Genomic DNA, 23,734 nt, shown 5'->3' on the forward strand with positions numbered 1-23,734 from the left:
AATAGTAATAACCAAAAGACAGACAATAACAAGTATGGGTAAAGACAGAGAAACTTAAACCTTCATAATTTCTGGAGGGTATTGTAAAATGGTGCAGTCACTTTGGAAAACAGATTGACAGTTTCTTAAAATGTTGAAAACAGATTAGTTGTATAATTCAGTAGTTTCATTTCTAGTTATCTACTCAAAAGAAATGAAAAGACAAGGCTACACAAAGACTTGTACATGAGTATTTATGACAGCATTATTCATAACAGCCCCTAGGTGGAAACCACCCCAATGTCCATCAACTGGTGAACAGACAAGCAAAATGTGGTCCAGTCATACACTGGAATAATAATAATGATAATTTGGCAATAAAAGGTAATGAAGTACATACTGATACCTGAGTGAACTTCAAAAACATTATGTCAAATCAAAGAATCCAGACACACAGTGTACAAATGAGTTCACCTAAAATGAGAGAATTCAAGGTGGGCAGATTATACCTCATTTAACCTATTTTTCAAAAAATGAGGTCAAAAATAAGGCATTTTCAGAAAAAAATATAAGAGTTAACCATTGTGGGCCATCACTGAAGGGAAATTCTAAAGAATATACTTCAGAAAGATGATTCAGGAAGATGATTCTGATAAAAGGCTCAAGGTAAAGAATGAGTCTATGCATGGGTAAATCTAAACAAGCATTATAGTATAAAATAATTAAATCTAGGCCTAATTGTGGGGTTAGGTAAAACAAGATAAAAATTAAAATACTAAAATGTCGAGGGGAGGGGAAATATCAGAGTTAAAGTTAACTAAGAGAGTTTTTGATTAAATATATTAATTTTAGGTTTAGTTAAGAATGGATATTGAGATTTCTAGGGTAACTGGTAAAGAACCGAAACAGAAAACAGAATTTCCAAATGGCAGAGTGGAAAAAAATGGGATGGGAAAAACGCTCATTTAGCAAAAGGCCAAAATAAAGAATGAAGAAGCATAACACAGCAATAGTGATGTAAAAAGGGCAACGTTTCATAATTATACTTTGTATTTTATGCATTTTAAATATTCTTTTATAGCTACTTAATATTTAATAAATCAGTTTTAAAAGAAATAATCAGACATTTGTATAAAGATGTACATACAAAACTTTATAAGGATATTTGTAATAATAAATCCTGCTAAAGTTCTATAAAAATCTATACAGACAATAAAAATGGTAATGTAGCTCTACACTCAGTGATAAGGTGAGGTGTCACTGAGAGTTTATAGAATAAAATACCATGGTGCAAAAACTGGATATGGTATGATCTAATTTTTCTTGATAATATTGTGCATACTGATAGAGTAAAAAAATCCAGATGGGTATTTTGACAGTGAAATTTTTGTATGATGAGTTTTTTCTGCAATTATCAGTTTCTGCCTTATATTTTTGATATTTTTATTCCTCTCAAAAAGAAAGTATGATTTTTATAGGAGTATTAAAACTATTTTTTATTTTGAAAAATAAGAGAAAAAAATAAACTCCCAGAGGCAAAGCCCATCCTAAGTATCAAACACTTGACAGAGAAGATTCCATGGCGAATGTTTTAAGTCCTCTGAAATGCCTCTTCCAAACCCCCGCTCTTTATACCCCACCAGAAGGCCCTATTCTCATTTCTCTCTACAGCATGTGGGGAGGGAGACTCACACCCTTTCCCCTCGTCATTCCAAGGTGCAAATTAAACAGCCTTCCATGTCACTTGCAGCCATGGAATGCTGAATCCCAAGGATCTACCAGCAAAGTTTTCTGAGCTTCTTTGCTTGGAAAAGAGTTGCATTTTGTGGAAAAAGAGAGACTTATGCAATTGATCTTTGAATTCATTCAGGAAGGCGGGTGAAGAATGGAGGACACGCTTCTATTTTGAGCACTTTTTGGATTGGCAGGTAGAATACCACACTGGACCCAGACATGTGTATCCAGACTACTGCACGCTTTCCAAAAGTTGTGGCCATGGTAAGTGCATATGGCAACATGCTTGACATACTCAACTTTCAGTCAGATTCAGTGATGATGAGAATCTTAGTGTCCTATCTATCAAGGGTTTGTGACCCCATTCAGGGTCAGGGTATCACCTCCATATTATCTCTACACATGAATTTCACAACTATATACACAAATATATATATATATATATATATATATATTTTTTTTTTTTTTTTTTTTTTTTTTTTTTAAATTTTGAAACAGGGTCTCACTAAGTTCCTGAGTTTGGCCTCAAACTTCCAATTCTCCTGCCTCAGACTCCCAAGTTACTGGGATCACAGGTATGTGCCATAGTGCCCGGCATGATATTGGAGTTTTAGAATATCTTCAAAACCCTTATTTTAAAGACTTAAAGATTAATACATCAAACGCACACAGTTGAATATATGATTAGAGAACAAAACGTTTTAGTAAAATGGCACTAAAGACATCTATAATCCAATCCTGAATTTGACATAATTCCAATAGCTCTTAAAATTTTTCACTTGACGTGTAATAATTTCTCTTGACATAATCTCAGTTTTTAAAAGTGATATAAAGTATAACAAAAACACAAATAACTCTGAAGGGGAAAGTTCCATGAAAATAGCTGGTGAGACAACAAAATGGAGATACTAAAAGTCAGGAATCCACATACACAGTATTGCACATATTTTTCAGAAATTTAAAATTTGTATGTGATTAATATTACTCCATTATCTCCCTTCAGCTTTAAATAGATTAAGGACAAATGATATAGATGAATGACTCAGAGAAGATGGAGGTCTCACATTGTGGAGATCTTATAGGGAGCCTCTTAATACCAGGCGAGGCTGCTAAGAGCCTCTGATTTTATGAGGAACTCCTGTGTCCGCGTTTTCTGGGCCTCCCCGAGGGCTCCATTTCTTACATTAAACACATCCTTTTACCTCTTGCCTGAACTGTTCCTTCTCCCATCTTCTTTAATGAATCGATGTCTGTGCCCAAGTTGCCCAGAGTCCTCAGAGATGGCCTCCTCCTTGATGTCACTCCCTAGGCCTTCTTGGTTCCCAGGTCCCATTTCCAAATCATTTCCAGCCTGCACCTCCATCCTCAACCCCACTGTCCTCAGAACTGTCCCAAACCCCTGACCACAACACCCAACACCTCCAGAAGCCACTGTCTGCATTTGTCACTTACTCCCTCTGGAAGCACCGCCCCCTTCCCCTGTGCTCTGGGCAAGATGGACTTGGTCCCCACACAGTCCTCAAGCTCTTGCAGCTCCGTGCCCCTCCTTGCCTGTCTCTTCGTCTCCCTGTCCTGATCTGTGCCGCGGTCCTGATTGCCCATCGGGTCCCCCTCCTTGACTACTCCTTCCTGCCCTGGTGCTGCAGCCACCTCCTGCCCAGCCCATCTCTCACCTGATAACTCCTGCACATTCTTAAAGGAATGTGGCCTGTCACTAGCTTTCCTTGATCCTTAAGTTGGAATTTACTGCTTTCACCTGCATTCCTGGGGTAACGCATATATGCCCTGATTCTAGAGCGTACCAGGGTGTATTGCATAAATATGTGCCCTTCATCCACGGCCCTAATAGATGATGAGCTTCAAGGGCAAGGACTGCGTCTTACTCATCTTCACATCCACGAGCTGGCCAGACAGCAAGTTCCCAATGCATCTTTGTTGAGCTGAAGTCAGTTGGTTTAAATCTTATCAAACTTCAAACACAAAAGAGAACCATTCTTCGGTATTTAAAGGGCATCAAGCTTAATAATCTATTCCTCCTCATGGTAAAAGTTTAGCAAAATATTATTAGTATTTTTCTATCTCCTGGCACCTTTCCACCTACAAATAAATGGATATGTATGTTTATCTGTGTATATCTCACACAATTATACACACAAATATGTCCTTGGATTCTTTTGATAACTTCATTTTGCTTTCATAGGCTATTTTCCCCCTCAGAGTTATTTGTATTTTTCTTGTATTTTATGACTTTTAAAAACTGAAATCGTGCCCCACTTCAAAATTCAGAAATGACTGCAAATGCATACACACGCGCGCATGCACACACCATACTTCTCCCCCTCAAAACATAAACATAAGGGAATCAGAACGAGGCAATTTCAAGACGAAGGAAAATTTTTTCATGGTAATGTTTTAGCAACACAGATCTTTACAGGCTAAAGAAAGAAGACCACATAAATTTCCATCTGAGTCAGAGTTTACTCTTCCTGCCTAGTCTGGCTACAAACTAAAAAGGGACAGACCCCTGGGCTCCCCTCCAGTTTGCATCCGGGTGCCTGCAGAGCTAGTCACTGTGGGTGTGACCATCTCGGTGGGCTCTGGCCAAGTTCACAGGTGCTCCAGAGCGGCTGATGGAGGTGCAGCTGCTGCTGCATCTCACCTAAGAAATCACTTTCATGGTGGGTGATTTCACCCTTTCATGAGGTGAGCTGAAGAGTCCTGAAAATACAGATGCTGGGAAGGACCTGCCAGAGTCACTCCATGTCAAGTAAGAGCTGGGAAACTCCCCAGTCACCTTCCCACTACACATTCTATTATCACAGGATGTATTCCCTGGTATTCCAGGACTGTACAACTTGAATTTCCTTTTCCACGATGTGATTTTATGTTTGCAAAGAAATGAAAGGCAGAAGCCAAGACAGCTGGCTGTAATAGAGAACTGCAAATATCTCTTTATGCCTTCAAAGCCCAAGGGCTTTAGGGAAAACAGCCCCATCACTGCTCTGGGATGAAGAACAAGACTTGCTCTGTGAGCTTTGGTCCTGAGTTACTTCTTGACAAAAACTTCTCTTTGGAGTAAATACAAGAAGCTGCTCCTATTGCCTATTTGTAACTTGGTGGTTCTGGGGAGTTGGTTTGTGGGTAATAAAAATGCAAAACAACTGAAAAGCCAGAACTGTCTATAAAATAAACAATTAACTATCTAATGAGATATTAGTGCATGGCCACATCCAAATCAGCATAGATTTATATACTCCTTTGCACATGAAATATCAATGAGCATTATTTTTATATTACATTTTATATCAAATGCATTAGAATTTGTCCTGCATAGAAATGAATAGAAAATTTGTAATAAGGCATTTGATAAATTTCAGAAGGGAGAAAAATATGCATAACCACTAATGAGAAAAAGAGTCAAAATAAACAACTGCTTTCCACATTGAGATGGTTGAATTTGCAGAGTCTTTGGTACCTTATAAATCTAGATAATAAAATATGAACAAAGTATGCATTTTTATGGGTCCTGTCATCAAGAAATCTAACCTCTTGGGAGAGTTCTTACTTATTTTAAAGCATTTATTTAGCTTGATTCCTCCACCCCCTTCTTCAGAGATTCTTTGTTTTGAAGCAGAGGAAAAAGACTTGTGGTACCTTTCCCTAAATTTTCTCCTCTCAGATTTATGGATGTGAACTTCAGAGGAAAGATTCTGACAAACAGGTGCACAGAGTTCTCCACCCTGGCCCAGTGATAGCCTGTGAACTTATTAGAAGCCAGTATGCTATTACACAGCATGGATATAGTCATATCAATTAATGATCCCTCTGGTTGGGGACATTCAACACAGTCAGCAGATAGTAGAGTCCTCCGGTCTGCTGGCTTCTTTCCACAAAAGTGTGCTCAAATTTCTCACTTGGGCTGCCATCCACATTTCTCATCCCACTCAGAAAGCCCACTCTTGTCCAACTCAACATGCCCCAAACAAAACTCTGTAGCTTATCGTCATGTGCATACATGCATTCCCATTTCCGACTCCACCTTTAGCCCAGCTCCCAGGCCAGATTTGTCCAGACCACCTTTGATTCCTTCTTGCATTTCACAGAGAACCTGGAGAGCAGGACCTTGCTGGAGTGGGAGGGGGCGAGGTTGGGCCGGGAGTTGCGTCTGTTACTGCTTACCGCCTCCTGGTGGCTGTCGGGGGAACAGTTAAGGGGCAGAACAAAGGAACCTTTGAAAAAGGTGGTTCAATCACTAGGATATCAAGTGCAGGTAGAATTCCAGATATTTCGGAGCCAAGAGGAAAGAAGAATTACGCCTAGGACAAAGCTCACTCTGAGACCAAGACAGTTACCAAACGTGGAGCTGCAGACAGCTACTGCCTGAGCAGGCACCAGAAATGCTTCCAGATATGCTGGGGAGAGAAGATGGGCATGGGTAGGTGAGAGGGAGACCCCCCAGAGACACAGCCAATGTGAAGTTAAGAATGAAGATAGGAATCTCCATACTGCTTTCCATAGTGGTTGCACCAAATTGCAGTCCCACCAGCAATGTAAGAGTGTACATTTCCCCCACATTCCCACCAACATTTATTGTTGCCTATATTCTGCATAATTGCCATTCTGACTAGAGTGAGATGAAATCTTATAGTAGTTTTGATTTGCATTTCTCTAATTGCTAGAGATGTTGAACATTTTTTCATATATTCGTTAATTGACTGTATTTCTTTTTAAGCATCTGTTCAGTTCCTTAGTCCATTTATTGATTTGGTTATTTGTTTTTTAAGGATTAAGCATTTATATATCCTAGAGATAACTGCTTTATCTGAGGTGCATGTGGTAAGGATTTTCTCCCATTCTGTAGGCTCTCTCTTCACATTATTGATTGTTTCTTTTGCTAAGAAGAATTTTTTTAGTTTGAGTCCATTCCATTTATTGATTCTTAATTTTGCTTCTTACACTTTAGGGGTTTGGTTAAGGAAGTCAGATCCTAAGCCAATATGGGCCTATGTTTTCTTCTATTAGGTGTAACATCTTTGTTCTAGTGCTTAAGTCTTTGATCCATTTTGAGTTGAGTAACTCATACATTGATGGTGGAACTGCAAATTAGTACAACCACTATGGAAAGCAGTATGGAGATTCCTCGGAAAACTTGGAATGGAACCACCATTTAACCCAGCTATCCCACTCCTCAGCTTATACCCAAAGGACTTAAAACTAACATACTACAATGACACAGCTATGTCAATGTTTATAGCAGCTCAATGCACAATAGATAAACAATGGGACCAATCTAGGTGCCCTTCAACAGGTGAAAGGATAAGGAAAATGTATATATATATATATATGTATATATATGTGTATATATATATATATATATATATATATATATATATAAAACACTCAGCTTTAAAGAATAATGAAATTATGGCACTTGCCAGTAAATGGATGGAGTTGGAGAATATCATGCTAAGTGAGATAAGCCAAACCCACAAAACCAAAGTCTGAATGTTTTCTCTGACATTCAGATGCTAATTCACAATAAGAGGGGGGCACTAGAGAAGAACAGAGTTACTTAATATTAGATAGAGGGGAGTGAAAGGAGGGGAGGGGTCATGAGGGTAAGAAGGATAGCAGAGTGAAACAGATGAACATATATGTACATATATGACTGCATGACTGATGTGATTCTACAACATGTACAATAAGAAAAATGAGAAATTATACCCCATTTATGAATGATATATCAAAGTGCATAAATGCATTCACTGTCACGTACAACTAATTAAAAAAATTTATTAAAAAAAAAATCAAAGATAGGTCATAGGAGGAGGACCACAGGTCTCACAGGCCAGAATCTGGTGGCAATAACCCTCCATCTGAGGCAATCCCAGGCTTTCTCCTTGACCTCACTCATTTAAAGAAAGGTTGCAAGATCCTGACACTCTACATTGGGAGAAGTTAGCTTAGTGACAGCATGTGGGCCAGTGATGGGGTGTGGGCCTTTGAACAGAGCTGTACAGAGGACTTGCCAGAAGACAGAAGGCTTGCCAGGCCCTCTCAACCCACCTGTCAGCAGGAGAGGTTCATGGCCACTGCTCTGTATTCACTGAATCCTGTCAGTTCCCTTGTAAGATAGGTCCTATAATGTTGCTCCACTCTGTCATCATCCCTGAACTAGGCCTGCATCCTCACCCACATGGAGCTACCCAGGGGGTCCCTAAGATGGTCTAGGAGTCACCAAGCGTGCTCTAAATGAGGTTGCAGAGATGGGCCTTGTCAGTGACGGCAGAGAGCTTGCGTTTTATTCTAAGTGCTGTGGAAACTAGCAAGGTGGAGAAGAAGCTAAGAGGGAGCGATCACATTCCTTATGAAGAGTGGCTTCAATCTGTCATCAGACCTATGTGTACAGAGCTGGATAACTACTCACTTCTGTAACAAGTTGACTGAATAAATTGGGCTCAGTATCGTGTAAGGAAAAAGCAACTTCATTGTTTCTGACTCTGTACTGAGTCCAAGCTCTTTCAAGCAGATTGAAGACTGCTTTGCATAATTCTAGGCAAATAAGTATGTAAACATAGATGAGCCGGGGAAGGTGGCACATACCTGTAATCCCAGTGACCCAGGAGGCTGAGGCAGGAGGATTGCAAGTTCAAAGTCGGTCTCAGCAATTTAACAAGGCCGTAAGCAATGAATGAGACTCTGTCTCAAAATGAAAAATAAAAAGGGCTGGGGATGTGGCTCAGTGGTTAAGCACCCATGGATTCAATCCCCAGTACCAAAACCAAAAAATAAAATGAAACAACAACAAAAATAGATGGACCAGATAATTTTACTTTTTTAAAAAACAGAATACAATTTATAAATTTGACTGCTGTGACAACAGAAGAATAAGAAAGCTATCAAAGAACCTGTACCACCAAAAAGCACCGGACCCAGATGATTTTGTAGAATTCTATGCAAAGTTCAAGATTCTAATGCTACATACATTGTTTCAGAGCTCAGGAAACTCCCACAGTTTTATAAAACAAATCTAATCTCAATTAACAATGAATTCTGATAAAGTTAGCACAAAGACTCTAGAAAAATCTTATTTATGAATATCAATGTAAAAGCCCTCAGTGAACTTTATTAAGTCCATCACCACACTAAAGGAATAATATATCATGACCAAGGAGCATTAATTTCAGGAATGCATGGATAATTTAACTTAGGAAATCCATTCATATTTTCACCAAAGTTTTAGATATTTGGGAATGATCATGTAATTATCTCCAGAGACGCTGAAAGGCATTCAACAAAATTCAACATTCATTTGTGATAAAAATAGAAAAATAAACATGGAATAATAGCTAGGAAAAGCCCAGGGGGAAAGAGAGAGCAACAAGAGGAGCTTAGTCCTACCAGAGAGCAAAGTGAAATGTAGAGTTTAAATCTTAAACAGACTGCTATGTAGCAAAAACGGACCTACGGACCTATGGGAATTCTGTCTTCATTAAAGGAAGCTTCTCAAATCACTGATGAAGGATGACAGATTGCTACTCAGAAAAATATGAAATTTCATCTTTATTTATGCCACTTCCAAATGGTTAAAAGAACTAAATGTAAAAAATGAAACCATACTGAAAGAAAATACTGATTATTCCTTTATAAGCTGAAGTGAGAAAAGGCCTTCTTGCTAACAGTGAAGATATATCAACAACAACAACAGAATTCATAAATGTGACTATATGCAACCAAACCATAACAGGAACAGCTCTGTCTGGTCAATGGAAACACGTCATAAAGTCAAAATCTAATAACAGCATGAGAAAAAATATTTACAGTGCCCATCACGATAAAGGGCTAGTGTCCCTAATATACAATCCAGTCTTAAAAATTAAAAGGAAAGCCAGGCGCAGTGGCACACACCTGTAATCCCAGCAACTCGGGAGGCTGAGGCAGGAGGATTGCAAATTCAAAGCCAGCCTCAGCAACTTAGCAAGGCCCTAAGCAACTTAGTGAGACCCTGTCTCAAAAAACAAACCAAAAAAAAAAAAAAAAAAAAAGGCTGGGGATGTGGCTTAGGGGTTGAACACCCTTAGGTTCAATCCCTGGTGGTAAAAAAAAAAAAAAAAAAAAAAAAAAAATCGAAAAGTATCTATTTGAGAAAAATGGGCAAACTATATATAAATAACCTCGAAGTATAAGTAGATTAAAACTATGCTGAGATACCATTTCTCACTGTCATTGATGAAAATTCAAATGCTTGAAGAACACTCTGTTGATGAGATTCACATACCTGTGAGAGTGCAGAACAGGTGACAATAATCCCCAAGGCCTTCACCTTGAACTTACATCTCCAACAATATGAGAAACCTCAAGCAGAGGCTGTTAACCGAGGAACTATTCAAGATAGCAAACTATAGGAGAATGGTTGAATGAATGGTTGAGTAGCATGCAGCTGTAAAAAATAATGAGGAAGACATCTATGACCCGATGTAATGTGCTTTATAGGACACATTGTTCAGTGAAAAAAGCAAGACACAAACTTTAGCAACTTCATTTAAAAAGGGAAGGATAATAAGAAGGTATGTAAATGTGACATACATGCAAAGAGAAACACAAGAAAGATAAATCAGAAAACACACAGGTTTGCTTACCTATAAAGGAAGAGGGAAATGGGCTGGAAGGGGTAAGACTTTTGGAAGAACACCTTATTATCTATTGTGACATCTGAACTATGTTCATGTTTTACATACTTAAAAATAATAACAAATGGGGAAAACTAAACTGTAACACAAACAGAAAAAAAGTACATGTGACTATATATCAATTGATAACATAACCCTTCAGATAAAAAATCTGACTTTGGAGCATGGTATTCTGCATACCCTCAGTGGGACATTTTCTGAGGACAAAAAGAATAGTAAAGAAATCTGGATCTCAATCTGGTCTCTTCCTGGGCTTGCTATCAGTGGATTGATTCCAAGAAAAGGAGAAAAGACATTGAGGTTGCTGGAAGCAGAGCTCTCGCTGTGGGAGAAAGGAGACGGCAACGTGGCAGGGAGAAGACCAGAATCCTGCGTGTGTGACTGAAAGTGCGATTATTAGGATTAGCTCGCGACATCTTACAAAACATGTGATTACTTCCTAGGTTTGTCCACCAAGAGGGCCTATGAGCACATACGCATGCATGTGTACACATACACACACACACACACACACACACTCACACACACACACACACACACACACACAGAAATAGATATGGTTATACAAGCATCCAGCTTTAGAGATGCAAAATACAGAGATACAAATATAGAAAGAGAATGGAATGCTAACAGTCGGTGAGCCTGGGACGTGGTATATGGATGTTGACCACACCGGCTACTTTTCTGAGGGCTGTAATAGTTCACAATAAAAGGCCCAGGGCCGACTCTGCCATTACCTCCAGTTCCGTTTACACTGTACTTGTGTTTCTCTGGACTTTTTCCAGCTCTGGTTCATCTGCACTCAGAGCTGGTGATCAAAGCTTCCCCTGGTGTTCACGGCAGAGGAACACCCTCCCTCTAAGACAGGGTGAGACGACTTCCACTTGGTCTCGCCTGCCCTTTGGGAGGACCTGCAGGACCCTGCAGGGTCAGATTCTCCAGGAACCAGCTTCCAAGACTCCTCAGGCTCTTGCCAAGGAAATCAGAGTTCAGAGCCCTCACATGTGAACATCTTCAACTACAAATTTGTAAGTGTTTGGAGATCGGTCAGCTATTTTTCTGCCCACTTGTATGAAATCACGAGACCTTCTGTAGATGACCCCCATGGATCAGATCACAGCCTAGAAGAATTTAATATCATTGATTCAGTTCACAGATGTGTCCTGAGCATGAGGCACTGTCGTAGCAGTGGAGATACAACAGTGAAAATGGACAAGAGTTCCAGTGGTCACTGATAGATAGCAAATAAATCATTAAAATACAGAGTACGTCAGTTGGTGATGCAAACTGTAGAAAAAAGCAGGGTAAGAGGGTAGGATGTGGGGTGGGGGTTGGGGAATGGGTAGTGAGGGAAGACATCCTTGAAAAGGTAACATTTAAGTAAAGACTGGAAGAGCTGAAAGGTCAGCCACAAGGGTATGGGGGGTAAGGTAAGATGTTCCAGGAAGTGTAAGCATCTGTGGTGGAAGCCAGTGTGGTATAACAGGAGGCTGGGGAGCAGGAGCTGAGCTGGTAGGAGGAAGGGAGAAAGCCAGGGGAGCCCAGGTCTGGAGGTGGGGGACACCCTTGTGGGTGTCTGTATGTAAGTCACCCTTGACCTTGACCCACAGTGACATAGGATCTCAGAAGGCTCTGAGAAGAACAGCCATGTGACCTGACTCACATTTTAAAATTCTCAGCTAAAGCAAAAATTGTACTCCCTCTTTCATGTATAAGTTTATGCTCAAACCAATCCCTGAAGAATTCTTTTATCTCTTAACTTTGTTTCCATTCCCAAGTAACCTAATACAGCCCCTCCAAATAACAGCTAGAGCTGCCATCAAAGAACTGTCAGGTTCTGTCTTAGCATCTGAAAAAAGTGTCATTAGCCATTCGTGGGTCTCTGGTCACTTCTGCATCTTTGAAGATGAAAAGCATCATGGGTGAGATTAAAGGATATGAAGAAGGTGGAATCAATATGGGCATAAAGAGGCCAACAGGGCATGCATTGTGCAAGGGGTGAGCTAGGTGTCTGGGGGTGAAAAGATGATCAATTGACAGCAAAACGAGACTCTTGAGACACTCATCAAGTGTAGAGAACCAGAAGATGGGGCATATCCATGCCTGACTGGAGAGTATTAAAATTGTAACAGTCGGCAAGAGACTGGGAGAGCGGAACACCATGCTGACACTGGACTTGAACCTTTCACAGGTGGGCCACAGAGGCAATACCTGTGCAAAGGAGCAGCTCAACTGGGGCTTCCTGCACCCACCCATGGAGCCAGGTGGTCTAGTCTGGGGTAGGGATCTCTCAAGAGGGGCAAGGCCTCATCTGAAGGGTGGGCCGGAGAAGGGGCTTGGGACTGGGAGACATTTCTTCTCTCTCCATGGGAGCAGGGATCCCATGCTGAACTGAGACCCTGGGCTCTGCCTATGTGGCCTTGTTCCTGTGCTCACTGTCACATGCCACCCTGGGCAGTTCATGATGGAAGGATGCAGGTGAGCAAGTAAGAGGAGAGGGACCAACAAAGAGAAGGTCAGGCAGGAATACAGGTCTTCATCCTTCATCTATGCTTCTGGCCCTTTTAGACTCTGTTCATGAGCATCATATTTTTAATGGATTTTCGGAGAAAGAGATAAGGAGGTGGGAGACTGCCGTCCTATCAATGGAGAGCATCAATACCCATAACACCAACTGGTTTTATGACATGACAGAGGAGAAATAATCAATGCATAAATTAGAGCTTTAAGGTTGTCACAAACACTGGGGCACCAGGATTTAGTGAGAGGAGGGCAGGCCAAGATGTGACAAAGTTGTAATTGGGAGACAGGAAGCGACAATATTTTTCACAGTAAAATAAAAAGAGGGGAAAGGAGAGAGATTAAGAGAGAAAATGAAATGCACAGCCTTTGCCAGGCTGAGTTACAAATGACCCCTTCAAATTAAAAAAACGCTGAGAACTTACGTGATATCAGCATTAGGGTGAAGCCCAAACACTTCAGGGTTATCTAGGGATGGCAGTGACTGGATGTACTCAAAATACTGGTCCAAGGTTTTGCACACAGGGATTTTATACCCAGTATAAAAACAGAATGATGGTTCAAACATCTTCTCACTGAACCAGACCTGGAGGAGGGAGAGAAAATAAAGGAAAGAAAATTGATGAGAGTCTCAATGAAAACTGCCCCTATCAAGGAGGAAGGGTCACCTTATTTCCATTTTAATAGGGTTTTTTTTAATATTGGTTTTGAAAGCATCTTCACAAAACTACTGATAGAATAATTAGCACATCTATGAAGAAAAAAGAAAGGCCAGAACACAAAAACAGCTCCGGAGGCCTCTGTTCAGCACCAAAGAAGAGAGGTGCAGAGCAAAGAGGACCAAGCCAAGCCCGCAGGCCTCCACTGGAGCAATCAGACGACCCTCAGCTCCACTCTGGCAGAGAAGGGGAACACACTGCAGGGCCCCATGAAGCAATAGCCAACACAGGAGAAGATGCGCAGGCGTTTTCATTGTCTTGTGTCACCCACCCCCACCATGCAGGCTTGTGCCTGGGCGGTGCACGTGCACAGTGTCACTTACACTGACTCAAGCACCAGCACAGTCAGACAGCCTTATAAGCATCTACCCCCAAACTGAGCCCGGCAGCTTCCTTTGTTAATTAAGTTAGGTCCCTGTCCACAGGAAGCAAATGCCTTATCACATCCTTTTCTCATTCCATGTGAACTGATGGATTATCTGTAACAAAACAGTGAGAGAACAAATATACGCTTGGTGTGAAGAGACTTATTTTGAAGGGGGAGGGGTGAAGCTGAACGCCTATGAGCCCGTGTTGAGGCAATAACTTCAGCATCAGGCAAAGTGTTTCCTCAGTAGGGCGAGAAAGAAAGGAAAGACGGGCGTGGAAATGTAGGCCCAGTGTCTGATCACTCCAAGGACTGATATGAAGGAGATGGGGTCTGTGCCTTGCTCCTGTCAGGGACACTATCTCTAGTACCTTCCCTCCACGGGCTCTTTTCAGTTCTTTTTAGATCCAGACATTGCTCTGAAATACCCCGAGTACTGCTTCTCTCTGGCTTTATTTGCTTCCATTCTATTCTATTCAACTCCTGGGCACAAGGTCCCGAGCTTAGAACCAGAACAGAATGCAGAGATGAAAAACACACAGTTCTTTCATTCAAGGAACTGGTGACCTAGTAGAGGGATAAGCCAATTATGGAAGAACCACAATACAGAGTGTACTAAAGTAAGAGCCTGAAGGAAATATAAATAAGCAAAGTACCAGGGAGGCTTTGAGCAGGAGGCAAGAACGGCCAGGTGGATGTCAGGTAAGGCGGTGATTTCGGAGAACGGCCTGGAAGAAGAGAATTCTGATAGGAGGACTTGTAGCTGGGGAGGCCACACAAGCAAAGGCCCAAAACAACTGATGTCAAAAAGGTGAGGCAGGTTGGTGAATGAAATGAAGTCAGGGGTAAGCATAATGCAGTTCCAAGAGGTAGGACAGGAAAGATGAGGCGGTGAGGTCATTTTATGGATGACTGTGGATGCCAGGGCGATGACTAGTGCTTATTTAAGAACCAGGGAGCAATTGAAAGTCATTAAAGGGCACAGAGCTGAGCACAGTCATTATTGAGAAAGATTAGATTTTTTGTGATGTGGAAGGCTTCAATTGCAGGAAGACACCCCAGGGAGGCAAAGGCCTCAGCACACAGATAACAAATGACCACAGTGGACTCAGTGTTGTCGGATGGCAAGTACCTAAAGAAGCAAAATGAAGCTTCTCCCTGGTTTATCGTTACTTTATTAACACCCACACAAATGGCTGAATCGAACCCACACGGAGCTGGGTTTCCCCAAATGAGGAGGCTCTTTTGGGATATGGACAAAATACAGAATATGAAATCTACGTGGAATTACTTTGGGAGACTCTAAGGGGTACCTACAAAAAGTGGATACTATAGTTTGGACCTGGAATGACCGTGATCTATGGCTGACCTAGGCTGTGACGGGATCTTTAAGAGGTGGAACCTCTGATCACTTGGGGGTGTGCCCTTGAAGGGGAACCCACCTCTTCCTCCCCCTCTCTCATGTCCTGGCTGTGAGGCCATGAGGTGAGCACCCTCACTCACCACACACTGCCCACCATGATGTGCTGCTCCACTAGCCACAGGCCCCAAAGCAATGGGGGCAAGTGACCATGGGCGACACCACCAGAGCTGGGAACCAAAATAAACCTTTTCTTTTATAAGTGGATTAGCTCAGGTATTTGTTACAGGAATGGAAAGATGACAACAGCCATCCTTGAATAAGAACATGAAAAAAGTTCTGCAGTTGTTAGTTGTTGTTTTTAACTGTAGTTTTTATTTCTAAAAAATTTTATTAACACATTATAATTATCAAAACAGTGGGATCCACTATGCCTTATCATAATTTGCTCAGTCTTCTTCCCCTGTTAGGTTTTGAAGAGACATTCTGTAAGATGCCAAAACACAGCAAACAGAGATCCAAAGACAAGCCCCAAACTGGAAGTCATAGGGACAGGGGGTCTGACTGGGAAGCACTGATTTACAATGCTTCCCATGGTAACTCGGGATCCCACGATCCCACAGCATGGGACAGTGGCTGCAGCTTGGGTTGGTCCATGGAATAGACGGTGAGAGCAAGGTTGGGGACGGCTGAGACAAGGGACGACAGGACAGGGGCTCTCTGGTGCTGTTTTACAGCCTGCTCAAGAGGATTCCGCTGCCAAGGTCACGTGGGAACCTCATCCCCTTAGAACCAGAGACCCAGACTCAAGTCGTTCCTTAAGGGGGATCATCTGGAACAAGTCAAATCTAGACAGAGGAATGGGTAGGGTGAAGAGCAAGTGAGACAGGAGGTTGGTGGTGGAGGGTGAAGAGCAGATTCAGGGAGAATGAGGGAGTGGGTCAGTCACAGACAGAGAACTCCCACCATTGAAGGGCCTAAGGGAGGGAATGGGAGGAGCCAGGGGAAGCCACTCAGGAGTGAGAGGAGGGAATGGCAGTGAGAGGAACTTTTCATTTAGGGCAGGAATTGCTGAGGACACAGGTCCTAAAAGCCAGGATCTGATGGTACAGAGAGGATCTAACCTGGTGGGGAGGGTTCCTTAGGAGTAGCTAGTGCACAGGGCCTGGAGAAGCACTAGACCTGAGCTCTACACCACAGAGTCTGTGTGACCGTGACCGAGACACATCCGGCATGTGCTTCCCCAAGGCCAGCTCAGACCCCAGGATGCAGAATCTTGGGCCTCTGGGAGGGGGATGAGGTCTCACTGAGTCCTCCACTGCCCCAAATGTCAAATGCCAGGCTTTGGAGAAGGAGAAGAGCAAATTCAGGAGGCTAGGGACAGAGAGAAAAACCGCCAGCTTAAGATCTGCAGGTGGAGCAGGTTCCAGAGCCAGTGAGCCAGTGAGCAGAACTGCTTCCCCTCCTGTGCTCCTGGCCAGGCCATTGACCTTGAAGAGACAGATTAACACAGCAGCTCTTGACTAAGCCCCAGAGCGCCAGGTGGAGAGTAGAGGGCTCTTTCACATCCCGCCTCTTTGCCAGCCAACCACTGTGACCCACGCACCTTTGGGTAACACAGCTTCAATAAAACAAACTTACAGAGGTGGTTGGCTAATCAGGACTTTTCTTGAACATGAGTTTTTAGAAAAAGAGTCAAACATGCTTTTTAAAAAAGTTGAGCGGAGGGGCTGAGGATGTAGCTCAGTTGGTAGAGTGCTCGCCTTGCAAGTACAAGGCCCTGGGTTCAATCCACAGCACTGGGAAAAAAAAAAAAAAAATCCAAAAAAAAGTTGAGCGGGGTGTGGTGGTGCACACCTGTAATCCCAGCAGCTCTAGAGGCTGAGGCAGGAGGATCACAAGTTCAAAGTCAGCTGCAGCAACTTAGTGAGGCCCTAAGCAACTTAGCAAGATCTTGCCTTTAAAAAAAAAAGAAAAAGAAAAAATATATATAAAGGGGTTGAGATGTGGGTCAGTGGCTAAGCAACCCTAGGTACCAAAAAATAAAATAAAAATTTAAAAATGTGATACATTAAGAGTGGTAAAAAACACACATGCACACCTGATTTTCAGTCCTTTTATAATTTTTATAACTATTCTACCCAAGTATACTACTAAGACATACTGGTTTTTTGAACCTCAGATTTCTCATGTTCCCTAGTTTATTATTTTCATGATCTCCCCTTTAAAAAAAAAAATCAGCTGCAGTGGCAGAGCAGCAGGGCTATATTCAAAGCACAAAGTGGCCCACTGTTACATTTCCCCACTGTCAACTTCTACATTCCATTTCTGTGGGACAATGTCATGCTCCTTTTATTTCAGTTTCCCCCATTCAGCTCTGATATCCACATACAGTCTCCTTCCTTCAGAGGGCATCTATTTTTTAAATGGACTTGCTAAATGCCCTTAAATATGTATTTATCTTTGTGCAATAAACTGAGTTTGCTTTTTGGATCACATCTTGCTTTTTCCAGCTGCATGCAACACTGTTTTAAAGATCCAGGCAAGACGTGGTATAGATCACCTCTTCCAGGTGCTGCATCGGCTACCACTGTAGGCACCTACATTTAACTTGTCTCTTTCCCTGTGATAGATACAGATGTGTGTTTCTTTCAGCTTCCTGCGACCACAAACAATGCTATGAATAATATCTTTGTCCACTGCGAGAATTTCTCTGGGCCATATCCTGAGGAGTAAGATTCTGGTTCAGAAAGCAATCATGTTGCACAGTTGATGTGATTGAGCACACCAGACAGCACCCCAGAAGGCAAGCACAGCATTCTCTTGTGCCCATCCACTCTTATCTTTTTTTCTCAGTATTCTTGGGCTTCTGAGGTGGATGCTGTGTTGCACCACCTGATCCTCCTTCAGGACCCAGGCGCGCGCTCACTCCCCCAACTGTCTAGAGTATTAGCTACTGTGAGCTCACAGCTCTGTTCATCCCCCCCAGGAACTGTCCTGGCAGAAGGGTCCCCTTGGAGAAGGGTGGAGGGGGCACTCAAATGCAAATCTCCCAGTTAGGGTCTGTTTCCAGGGAAATCACCCCATTACAGCTGCCTTCAGCTCCTTGCACAGTGTTCCCATTAACCCAAACTTCATACATGCCTGTTTGGACTTCTCCTTGAAATGTTCTGGGCTGTAGCTACCTGGGGTACTTGACTTCAGCAGGTATCTCAGGTATCTCAGGAGGTCTATAACAATTGAACCTCCAACCACACAGGCATCGATCTTTCCTTGTCCTTACCAACACTTGTTATTTTCTACCTTTTTCTGCATATGGCTTACCAAAAAACATGGAAAGGTATGTAAGGGTTCAAAGAAAAATTGGATTTCTGGTCAACCCCCAGTTTACCAAAGTATCCCAGAAGCTTGTAGTTTGTACCTGGTTGTTTAGGTTTTAATTTTGTTAAAAAAAAAAAAAAAAAAGGAAAGGAAGAAAATAAATGCACAGAAACAGAATTAACAGCATAGGTCCTAATAGAACTTAACGATCATAAATACCCCTATATTTGACTTTTTCCACTTAATGTTTATTGTTTCTTTAACATGTAAAACACTTAAAGAAGAGTTTGAGGTTGGTAGATATTAGTTCTAGTATTTATCCCTGATGTAAAAAACTATAATTGCCAGGTACTATCTTTCTCTAAAAGTGTTTACCAATATGCTATATGTGAATTTCACAATGTAAAAAAATTGAAAAAAAATGAATACTTCATCCATTTTCAATCATCAAAATCTAATAGAAGAAATGAGAAAAATTCAATTATGCTGAATCCCCCATCCCTTATTTGGTTTGAAGTCACCATGAGTTTTGCTCTCAGGGGAAGAGGTGTAGAAACGATAGCCAGTGTTTTCTCCCAGGTGAGGCACCTGGTAATGGAGAATGCGGAGGAGGGGCAGCAGGAGACCTGGGCATGGACAGCCCTCCTGTACAGGAGAGGATTCAGAGACCCTTGAGAATTGGCCTCTGTTCTGCTCAGGTCCTGTTGGTAATGATGGGGATGTCTGTGGAGGGGCATTTCTTGGCTAATTTGTTTTAGCAACTCCTCTTTATACTATTCCCCCCTTAAACCCACCACAAACAAAAAGTAGTCTTGTTTAAAAGGAAAATACAATGAAATGTGTCTCCATGCTTTTCTTCCCATGAATTGACTTACTCTAGCAAAGCAATTAAGCAGACGTTTATCAAAGTCATCAGTCACTCTGCCTCCATATTGTACTTCTCCAATCATGTACCGAACTGTACTCCACGACACACCCTTTATCAGGAAAAAAAAAAAAAAAAAAAAAAAGGATTATTCACTATCAATCCAAACAAGTAATTCAGAATCCAAACAAGTAATTCAGGTCTTTCTCTATAAGAAAGTTCTGGGAAAGAGAGTGCTCTCTAGATTGTATTTAAAATTACGTGTTTTAAAATTACTCATTATCTTACATTAATAACTGTCACTATCACATGGCTGAAACCACTATGGTTTGTTCATTCTCCAAAGAGACATCAGTAATACAAAACACTACTGGATATGTTGCCCATGGATTATTTAAAATAGAAAAAAAAAAGACTGTTTTTCACTCTGTGAATGTAATCACCTATAACACTCATTATAGCAATGCCAAGCTGTTACGGAGGGGAAAAGTGGTGTTTGTGAAGAAAGGAGGAAAATCAGGTAATCAACTCTTTAATATGCTCTCCTAGCAATATATTTTCTGGAGTCAGTATGAGAACAACTAGAAAAGTATTTATTCACAAAGTTTTTCTACAATGCAATCTTTTGCCATCTCAGTCTGTGAACTAAAACTACAGCTAAGTGTTCATTAATTTCTTTAGCAATCTCATACTGGCAATATATTTTGGATAGTAACAATTATTTTATTTTTGCAAAAAAAAAAATCACCATACATTTGGGGTAGGAGAAGTGAGGATGCATGATTCTTATTTATTTTTACTCTCAGTTAAAATTTGATTTTCCATTTCAGTTGCCTTTCAAAGCAACCATTTCCAGGTAACTATCACTTGTTTACACCAACATGATAAATAACTGTAGAATCTGAACCCATGCAGTACAATCTCTCATCAAACTGTCATATTCTTAATTTACTCTCCCTTTGGCATTTGCAGGAAAAGTGATGGTTTGGTTCTAGCAATCCCTCTTGTCCAGGTCAACGTTCATCACGCTCCCTAGCACCGACCTGTCACTGCTGCATCTACAATTACCTTGAGGACCTACTGTGGAAAGGAGGGCAGGACAGACAGGAAAAGTGGCATTTATACCATACACTGTGCATTCACAAATACTAACCCATTTGCTCCTCACGGAATCCACAGCCACTTTATGAATGGGGACACACAGGCTCTGAGCCCTGTTCACTTGCCCAAGATCTGGAAGAACCAGATCCTCCAACCCTTTATAAGGTGTGATGGGATGACTGGGTTTGCACTGTCAGCTCTGTGAGCTTGAGGAAGTCTCCTGTCTGTCTTGTCTGGTCCTCATCAGTAAAATGGGCATCTCAGTAAAGCCTCCTGTGCACACCTCACCGAGGGCAAAGACAAAAGTGAGGCTCTGCACATGAGCACTTTGGGAACTACAAAGTGCTACAGGATTTATTAAAATATATTTTTTACTCATAGATGGACACAGTACCTTTATTTTATTTATTTATTCTTATGTGGTGCTGCAAATCAAACTCAGTGACTCGCATGTGAGAGGCAAGCGCTCTACCAGCTGAACTATGACCCCAGCCCTGCCACACAATGTTTAGTAGTGACTATTGCTAGATTTTTCTTTTTCTTCGTGCTGGGACTGAAATCAAGGGCCCTACCACCCCCAGCCCAGTGACCATCATCAGGAATGAAGGCTCTTTATATGTAAGAGCCAACAATTAGTTAAAAAGTGACTTGAGGTGGCAGATAACATCTCTTTTTTTGTGTGGTGACTGAGGATTGAACCCAGGACCTTGTGCATGCAAGGGAAATACTCTACCAACTGAGCTATATCCCCAGTGCCAGACAACATCTCTTTTAAGGAGACACAGTAAGGTCAGAGAAAGCAAGTTTGACTGAAGGCAGGCTTCCACTAGCTGTGCCCCGTGGCACCTGGGTGTGACAGGAGGCAGCTGTAGGCAGCTTCAGGTTGTGAGTGTGTGGAGGGGAGGAGGGGGAGAGGCAGGACCAGCCCACAGCTGATCAGAGGGGCCAGGCCCCTGGAAAGGGTATGGGGGAGACCTCAGCAGGCTCACTCCATGTCACAGGCTGTAATAAAAATAGAAAAAAAAAAAGTTTCACTCACTTTTTTAATATCACATTCATCAAGGTGATTCTGAATAAACTGAACACTGGCCGAGAAGTCAGCAGAATTGAATTCATAAGGAATGTTCCATCCTAAGGGACCAAATTTCCTTCGTTCCTTAAAAAGCACCAGAGAAAAGTAAGTATTAAATGGATTTTGAAAAATGTACGCATAGCGGATCCTTTATCCTTATTATTAAAATAAGGTATAAAATTTAAGATCTTGTGATCAAGTTGACATTATTTTCAAAGAACAGCATATACAATTTTAGATATATGAACCATTAGAAATATTATTCTATGACTCTATGCCCAAATGGTTTATAAAAACAAATCTCCATATCTTTGCCAAGTTTGTGATCTTGGGTTTTAAAAAAAAGGAAAAAAACAAGTCTAGGTCTCCAGTGACAACTCAGAAAAAAGCAGTAGGGGCTCCATAAATATCAGCTGGATTAACTGTTATCAGATCCTTGAAAGTCAAATTCAAGAGTGTATGCGGTTGAATGACTCAAGTATTCAAGAGCACGAAGACTCCCTGCTAGTCTCACTTGGCAATCGCGCCATTTCAGATTTTGAAAACGAAAAATTTCTATGGTACACTTGACACATCAGTCTTCAAAATTTCACACCACCTTCTTTTGGTTCTCTCTACTTAGCTGAAATAGTTAACTGTTTAGAATTACCAAATTAACCATAATAACCAACTGGACTCAGTTCCAATGACTCGATTGCCTTCATATTCTGGGGACCATTTTTAAAGCAAAGAAGTGTTAGGGCTGGTATCTCCAGGCCCTGATCGCCCATCAAACCCATGATGATCCTAGGGGTTCCATGCCGTCAAGTTTCCCTGCCTGGCATATACCAGTCACCATGCAAGTCCCAGTGATTCACTGGGACCCTCAATCATAACGCCTGAGGCAAGGCCCTACGTGGGGTAGAATCCCTGTCCATCTATGGAGAGATTTAATTCTACTTCTCCTCCTTTAATAGATAATGAATGGCCTTTCCTTTTCTCTTCTGCTTCCCCCAACCCAACACACACTTGCTATTTTTGCAAGTCATTCCAATCCTTACTAGACTTGTCCAAAGCATCAAATCCTGAGTAATCCCAGAATTTAAAAGAATCTAAACAAATTGTAGCTTGGGCATAAACACAGACAGCTCAGAGAAGAAATTGAGAAAGCCCGAAGGTTTTAATTACTAATATTCAGGGGATGCTTTTAAAATATTAGATAAGCCATTAGCATTAATTGGGGTCCAGATGTTCTGACCCTCGGAGATAAGACTAAGGGGGAAAAAAGAAAGAAAGAAAACCTCTTATAACTGGAAAATGCTGCCTTTACTTCTTGACTCGTACTTCTCTAGGTTAGGGAGATTTGTACGATGTGACTTGCATCCCACCCCTTAGCTAATTTGATCAAAGGTGGACAACCAGCCCAAGAAGAGTGAGCCAGACTCCTAGCAGGGATTCAAACTTAGGGTTCAGAATTGCTGTCTGGAGTTTAAAGTAGAAGGACTGTAAACTCAGGAGCTCTGAAGTGTCCACAGGAGATGAGGAACAGAGGGCACAGCTTTAATGGAGAGACTGGTCCCAGGCACAAGAGTGGGCATCTTGGCCCTAGACTGAACAACTCTTGGTGGCTTCTTGGTCCCAGAATTCTAGTTGTTCAAGTTGAAATATTGGGTCCTGTAACCAGATTTGGAGTCTTGACAGTGAAAAGGGAAAAAATCATGGTTGCCTAATCCACAAAGGTCAATTGCTGTCCCAGGGTTCTGAATTTCTTGAGAGGGCCTCACAAATACTGGGTGAGCCTCCTCCAGGTTATTCCAGGAGCAAGGGCGGGTTGAGAGTCTCTGGGATATTAACATGAAAATGTGTTTGCTAATCCTTCAGTCCCTGGGATTTCTTCCATCCTGCTGACTTTGCTAAGACTTCTAACCACTTAGTGAAGTGAGAATGTTTTTCCATTTTTTAAAAAGAAAATCAAAACCTATACTGTTAGTTTTACCTATGTGTTTGACTTAATTTTTAAAATTTAA

The 23,734-nt window shown here is 41.6% G+C and overlaps 1 protein-coding gene across 1 annotated transcript in view; it reads right to left on the reverse strand.

The window, feature by feature from the left end:
- Nucleotides 1-23,734, reverse strand: part of DNAH8 (dynein axonemal heavy chain 8) — a gene marked incomplete at its 3' end in the record, with an annotated part of 249,573 nt that overhangs the window by 23,928 nt on the left and 201,911 nt on the right. Inside the window, exons 82-84 of the mRNA XM_079148326.1 lie at nucleotides 21,696-21,812; nucleotides 19,566-19,667; nucleotides 13,349-13,509 (exon numbers count right to left, since the gene is read on the reverse strand). Of these exons, the coding sequence (XP_079004452.1) occupies nucleotides 13,349-13,509; nucleotides 19,566-19,667; nucleotides 21,696-21,812 (380 nt within the window). The remainder of the gene's footprint in view (nucleotides 1-13,348; nucleotides 13,510-19,565; nucleotides 19,668-21,695; nucleotides 21,813-23,734) is intronic.

Source organism: Sciurus vulgaris (genome assembly GCF_902686455.1).
Source record: "Sciurus vulgaris genome assembly, chromosome: 7".
NCBI lineage: Eukaryota > Metazoa > Chordata > Mammalia > Rodentia > Sciuridae > Sciurus > Sciurus vulgaris.